Below are 7,197 nucleotides of genomic sequence, written 5' to 3' on the forward strand. Positions count from 1 at the left end.
CAGTGAGTTGGGGCTACTCTTCCTTGTGGTGTGCGGGCTTCTCATTGCAGTGGCCTCTCTTGTTGTGGAGCACAGGCTCTAGGTGTACCGGCTTCAGTAGTTGTGGCACATGGGCTCAATAGTTGTGGCTTGCGGGCTCTACAGCACAGGCTTAGTAGTTGTGGTGCATGGGCTTAGTTGCTCCACGGCATGTGGGATCTTCCTGGACCAGGGCTCGAACCCGTGTCCCCTGCATCGGCAGGTGGATTCTTAACCACTGTGCAACCAGGGAAGCCCTAAGCTCTTTGATTTCTATGCAGCTGTATTTTTTTTCTTGGTTATCACTACAACATAGCATTTGGAGAGCATCTCTTACAGTGTTGACATATTTATTGGTGCTTCATAAAGGGCCATTTCCTTCCCTGCCTTTTTATTTGTTTTTTCCAGCTCCAAATTCCGTGCAGTGTTGCCTTTCATTGACTAAAAGAATCTTGGCTACTCACAACTCACCTCTCTAGAAGTCAGTTTCTTTATACATTTTATCAAAGGATTAGACTAAACCATTCCTAGGGTCTGTTGCAATTTTTGCAGCTCAGGGCAACTTGCAAATGCAGTTCACACCTGTTGTACCCCCACACTGCCATCAGGGGGCGCCTCGCACCGCTTACGCCTTGGATGGAGCACAAAAGCTCTGTATAAATGGCTGAAGCTGCAAAGCTCTGCCTATGGCCCCCCAGAGGTTGCCGAGAGCCAGCCCTCCCAGTCACCCTCATTCCCCTTCTAAAGGCAAGAAAGGAGAGAAAGAGTTATTCTCTGTTTGTTTTATAGATGAGGAAACTGAGGAATACATTTCGATTTTCCTTAATCCCATAATAGGACGAGCTATGAAAGAGCCGATGGCCTTCTGGAGTTTCTGCTAATCAGACAGTTGTGCACCATACCTCAACTGTTCTCTCACTGGCCTAAGGCAGAACATCCCCAGGGCTTTTGGAGGGGGCCAGGGAGGGCATTAGCAGGTCTGTACCCCCATTACCAGCTTCCGCTTCTCCCCTGGACAGACACACGAACACAGACATACTTCCTCCGCCAAGGGGGTCTGAGAGGGAGCTTGGATCTCTGGCTTTTAGGATGGAACCAGAAAGGGCACTGTTTCCATGGCCTTCGCCTGTGCCCCCAGGACGAGTGGCAGAAGCTGCTCTGTAAGGATTAAGGAATGAAGCTGGTGTAGAATGACAGCCCTGTGAGCACCCACAAGGACCACAGCCTGCATGTACCATCGCTCCCCTGAAGACTCTACCATGGGGAGAGTGCTAGGAAAGTCTGTTATCCACCTCCCCCCATCCTAATTCTGCCCGCCCCTCAGCAGTCCTGCCTGATGCAGAAAGTAGGTTCCCTCTGAAAAACCCAGTCACCCCTCATCCCCTGTCCTCCAGCTCAGCCCCCTCCTCCCAGTCACTTCTGCTCACACCCAGGCAGGGCCAGCAGTTCCTCAGCACCAGGGGTTCTGCAGGCCCTTTTGTTCTCATTGGTCTGTAAGTCTTCACATCTCCAGGCTCAGAGGATGGTTGTTTGTCTTCCACAGTTCAAGTGCTCGGGCCCTGTGCTAGCAGGAGCAGCCCACTCGGCATCCAAGGATGTAAATCTCCCTCAGCCTGACACCTGGCCGCAAGTTGCTGGAGAAATGGCCAGAGTGGCTGGCTGCCTCTCCATCTGTCAGATGCACCGGTGACAATTCGCAGATGGAGTCCACAGCCCCGTGCAAGTCTAAACACTCCAGAGGAGTCTGACAGCTGGCACACTAGTGCGGGTCAAGCAAGGCTCAAGCCTTATGAGCCTCTGGATAGCGTTCAAGGACAATTCTACAAACCAGAGTGCCCTTCCTCCCCCAAATCATTCTTCTCCCCTGCCTAGCACTGACTGGGCAACTTCCCTCAGCAATGTTGGGAAAATATCCAGAGATGGGGAGAGAGAGGTGGCCCTCTTACTTATCCCCAGGCTAAAGCGAGACTTCCTTCTCTACTAAAAGTTTAACTGTTGAGTCCTTGCCAAGAAACCTTCCACACCTCAGACACCAGAGATCTCACACTGCTCTGGGTGAAAAGGAGAAAGTCATCTTTGGTATGCAAACATCCTAAGAAATAAAACCTGGACTCCTGGACCAAAGAAAGCAGCCGAGGCCAGGTCCAATTCACAGGGAACACCCATATGTGGAAGTCCACCGAGCTTATCCTCAGGGCGGATCAAAGTTTTATATCCCTGGAGCTCCTGAACTTAGCCAATGCATTGTATGCTGCTGTCACCCAGCACGTTAAATGTTTGATGATTTACTGGCTCTCCTGTAAATCAGCCCGGACAATGGTCTCTACTCATAGAGTTTAAATAAGAACTCACAAAATGCTCCGGGAATTTCCACAGAAAATTTCTTTCCATAGGAAACTGCCTGATAAGGTTCATAAAAATTGGAATAAGGAAAAAAAGAATTATCAACGAGCTCAAAGTTGTAACTCCAGTTTTACTGCAAGAGGATAATATAGATCTCTGCCGCCCAGGAAAGGGAGTGGGAAAGTAGAGGTTGTGGAAAGGATGGGAAATGTCAGAATATATTTATAATCCAAGACATCTGCCTAACACAAACAATGGTCTGTGCCTTCACACACACACATGGACAGCACTGAACAAAACTGGTTTCTGGTGGCAACGGGAGCTTATAAATCCACCACGAGCTTATATAGCACGAGAGCTCCTTATGTCCTGATCGTGGACACAGCAACCTCACCTTCCAGTGGACTCTGTGGTCAATCTGGTGGGTAGAATGGCTTCCAGGAGTTTTGGAAAGGATGGGGAGACAGGAGTGTCAAAGGCTCAAACTCCATTTCCTTCACCCAAACAGACTTTTCATACTTTGTTGCATGAGGATTAAGAAGAAAGGGGAGAGGATTAGTCCTAATTTATTGCCTCTGTCAAAAGCCAGCTCTAAGAAGGGAGAAAGTGGATTACACAGAGAAAACAAATGGGGAGAAAAGAGGGCAACAGATAAACTGTATTCAGTAATATTTATTAATTTGATTTTGAAAGGAAAAGAAGGGTCCCATTCTAATGGTTCACCTTCCCAAGAACCCAGGAGCCCCTCCCCCCCCCAAAACCCTAAAGAAGTCCTTCTGACCCTGCCGTGAGGTAGATCAGAGCCATCCTGTGTTTAAAGTGAGTGAGGCTGGTGCTTAGAGGGCTGTAGTGCGGGAACCAGGGACCAAACCCCAAACCTTGACCCTTTCTAGCTTCCTGTTCTCAGCCTGGGCCGCCAGGGCCTCCAGTACACTGTCTGGGCAGCAGAAAGAATGGAACAAGGGTGCTCTCTTTGCCCTAAGGACACAGCACATAAGTGAACAAGACAATGGGTGCCCAGCCAAAGCCAGCCCGGCTACTGCAAGGGTAGCTGGACACTGCAGCTGCTGAGGTAGTGGTGAAGTTCAGGGGTGGGGTTTAGAAAACATCTCTCAGACAGAGAGAGAGAAGTGAGGATTCCACTCTCTCTTGGTAAGGATTCCCGCTTCCCAGACAGATGCCCTCCCCCTCCGAAGGCCCCGTCATCAGGTTCTGGAGGGCATAGTTTTCCAGCTGGGAAACTCCACAGGGCTCATTCCAAGCAGAGGCCTGAGGCTTTCCAAGCGTTCTGGATCAATGCAGTCGTTTCTTCAAGGCCTAAGAAAGTCCCCAGGAAGCCCTGAAAACATGGAGATAATGTATCTTGGGGTGAGGTGGCGGAGGGTGGGAACAGGAAGGTGGGAACAGGAGCATAGAGGAAAGTGGGTAAAGATCAGGGATCTTGGGCAGCGCGTAGTTACACGAAAGCCTCGGAGATCCACCCAGCCACAAAATCCACCCCCAACTTCAGCCCAGCCCTGTTCCTACCAGGCCTTAGGCCTGTCTAGCCTTCATCCCGGAAGTGGATTCTCACCTTCAGAGCTATCAAACCTTTCAAAAAACCCAGAGCTGAGCTGGGCTTGGGAGGATGGAAGGTGGGGGGTCTAGTCCTCTCTGCAAGTCAAAGCCAGCCCAAGTGGTGGCAAGAAATCTGGGCGAAGAAACTGAGCTAGAAAACCAAGCATAGAGCTGACCAGACGAGCCGGGGCCCTTGGGCACAGTGGCACCCTTACTCCTGGGGTGGAAAACAACCCGCCTGCCCTCCTTTGCTTCAACCCCAGGGCAGGGTGGGTGGGATGCGGGAAAGGAAAGGGCCCTGGTTTCCACTTTGGTCCCCTACTCCGTGCCCCCCTTCTCTCGATACAGAGACCCTCTCCAGCCCCATCTTCTCCGACCCAACCCCAAATTCAAAAATTTGACCAAAGGAGATACCTAATGCTTCCTGATCCCGAGCCGCCAACCCCTTCGCCTCGGTTACCTACCGGTCGAGAGGTGGGCGCTGTCTGGACTCCTCGGGGCTGGTCAGGCCTCGGGGGCACCGGAGGGGGCGCGGAACGGCGAGGCGGCGGCGAGATGCTCCTCGGGCCGGCAGCGGCACAGCAGGCGACGGAAGGCGCTGCGAAAGTCAGGGCTGCGGCAGTAGATGAGCGGGTTGAAGGCAGAGTTGGCATAGCCTAGCCAGTTAAAGGCGAGGAAGGCCCGGCCGGGCACCACAGAGGGGCCCCCGAGGGCGCGCGCCACATTGACCACAAAGAAGGGCAACCAGCAGAGAGTGAAGGTTCCCATAATGAGCCCCAAGGTGCGAAGGGCGCGGTGTTCCCGCAGAGGCAGAAGGCGCGCCGGCCGCCGGCCGTAGGAGGGCACCCCCGCGGGCGAGGCGCACGGCCCGGCCGGCGCGGGGGACCCGGAGCGAGACGGAGCGGGCGGAGACTCCTCTGGCGGGAAACGGCCCAGCTCCCGGCGCAGCAAGCGCAGCTGGCGCTTAGCCACCACGAAAACTCGCGCGTAGACGAAGAGCATCACCAGCAGCGGAAGGTAGAAGGAGACGGAAGAGGAGAGCAGCGCGTAGGGCATGTTGGAGGCGAAGGCGCAGCAGCGCGGATTGGAGTGGCAACGCTGCGCCTCGGCGTCGGCCCCCACGCGCCACCATTTGCTCATGATGGGCGCAAACGACACCGCGGCGGACACGACCCACACCAGCACCACGGCTGCCCGGGCGCGCCATTTGGTGACCAGCGCGCCGTAGCGCAGCGGGTTGGTCACGGCCAGGTAGCGGTCCACCGCCAGGGCGCACAGGGTTTCGATGCTGGCAGTCACACACAGCACGTCCACCGAGGTCCACAGCTCGCAGCAGGTGGAGCCCAGGGTCCAGTGGCCGGTCAGCGCCAACGTGGCCCCCGGCGGCACCACCAGGAGCCCCACGACCAAGTCGGCGGTGGCCAGCGAAGTCACGAACACGTTGGTCATGGTCTGGAGTCTCGGCGTCCGGGCGATGGCCACGATTACCAGCAGGTTGCCTCCCACGGTGGCCACCACCGCCAGCGCCAACAGCGCCCCCGCCAGTGCCACCGCCCACGGCATCCCTGGTAGCCCACTCGCGTTGGCCGTACTGGGCGCCAGGGTGGGGACATCTGGCCACGGGGCCAGAGAGCTGTTCCCGTGAGGCCAGGGAGCCATTCCCGCGGCGCGTGTGGGGCGGGAGGGGAAGAGGGAAGGGGTCTCCCTGCTCACCCGACTCAGGGGAGCGGGCTGCGGGGCGTGGGAGCGATTCCCCAGGCCCGGGCCATCTTCCCCAGTGGACCGGCGAGAACGCACAGCCTCCCCCCACCCCCACCCCCTGGGTGCCACCGCTGGGGAGTGGCAGCCCTTAAAGGGGCAGCGGCCAATAGTCGCGACGCTCGGCGGCGTCTGGAGGGGAATTGGGGCGTGGGGAGGGAAGCGAGATGGATGCCCGACGTCTCCATTAGCCAGATCCCGAGTAAGATTTGTAAGTCACGCCGTGTGTTCTCAGCCACGATGTGCCCACTCTTGCCATGGCCAGCTCCACACACTCACTGGATTTCTGGAACTCTGCACCAATTTCCCCGGAAGGTCCAGCAGCGGAAGGAAGAGCCCCCGCCCCTTTCCCGTGTCGGAGGAAAAGGTAACCCTCCCAAAGCAAACCCACAGCAGCCCCTCATCTACTTGGGTGTCCCTCCCTCTAAGATATCATTAAGTCCTAGAGGGCGGCCAGGGGCTTCCCTCTTCTCCCAAGACCTCCTTCCAGTGAGATCTGGCCCCTTCTCTTCTCTTCACTTACCTTCCTTGTCACTCTAGTTTTCATTCTTTTTTATTTTTTTAATCAGCTACTGGAGAAATCTCCTATTTTACAGGAGTCTGTACCATTGCCTGCTCATTTGAATTTGGATTTGGCCTCAGGCAGCCTGAGACGCTGAGAGTTTCCATTTCTTCGTCTTCCCCACTCCACATTGCCCCCTCCTCACACTCTCCACCTAGAGAACTTTTCTAAAAAGGCTTCTGTTGTAGAGATGTGTTAAAAATGAACAAATGGGGACTTCCCTGGTGGTGCAGGGGATAAGACTCCAAGTTCTCAATGCAGGGCCCAGGTTCGATCCCTGGTTAGGGAACTAGATCCCACGTGCATCTCCTCCAACAAAGACCTGGCACAACCAAATAAAAAAATATGAATGAATGGGTTCCAGGCTGAGGCGTATCCACTGTCACCCCCAGCTCTCCACAAATCTTCTGTCACCATGGCAAAGTCTTTCCTCTACATCCCTGAAGATTTTATTCGTGGACTTAAAAATTAGAAGACACTGAGTTGAGGAGTCCACACGTTGCATCTTGGAGTGTGTGGAGCCACAGGTCTGGTATTTTAGTGCCTGCTGAAGTCTCTCCTACAGTCACATCAGAGGTTCCCTCCACCTGAAGAAACCCTGAGCCTCCTCCCCTCCCCCTTCCCTCACCCACACTGAAGGCTGTTTCCCAGCCAGGCTCTCACTGGCATCTCTAAGCCAGTTCCTCTCAAACTGGGTGTGGGAAGATGAGGCTGCAAAACAAGGTTCAAGTTGAAGGGCAGGAAGATATAACACCTTTATTAAGTCCTATCAGATCCTGATCCTTGAGCCATTTTGCTTCCTCTCCTGAAACAGTGGGACAAAAAGGGGGGGTGGGGAATTGTCATGGAAAATGCCTCCAGGGCCACGCCTCAGCGAGTCTCTTTTGAACAGCTCTATATTTCAAAAGAACCCTGTATAGTCACTGGTCTAAGCAGTCCCTCTGGGAGGCTGAGCCAGG

General features: G+C 54.7%; 1 protein-coding gene across 1 annotated transcript; it reads right to left on the reverse strand.

Annotated features, from left to right (window-relative positions):
* Window positions 1–3,671: 3,671 nt before the first annotated feature.
* ADRB3 (adrenoceptor beta 3) lies at window positions 3,672–5,752 on the reverse strand. Its single transcript, XM_057697352.1, has 2 exons — window positions 4,383–5,752; window positions 3,672–3,700 (listed from the first exon to the last, which is right to left on the reverse strand). The coding sequence occupies exon 1, from the start codon at window positions 5,575–5,577 to the stop codon at window positions 4,423–4,425; it is 1,155 nt and encodes a 384-aa protein (XP_057553335.1). The 5' UTR covers window positions 5,578–5,752; the 3' UTR covers window positions 3,672–3,700; window positions 4,383–4,422.
* Window positions 5,753–7,197: the final 1,445 nt, after the last annotated feature.

This window comes from Hippopotamus amphibius, chromosome 10 (genome assembly GCF_030028045.1).
Source record: "Hippopotamus amphibius kiboko isolate mHipAmp2 chromosome 10, mHipAmp2.hap2, whole genome shotgun sequence".
NCBI lineage: Eukaryota > Metazoa > Chordata > Mammalia > Artiodactyla > Hippopotamidae > Hippopotamus > Hippopotamus amphibius.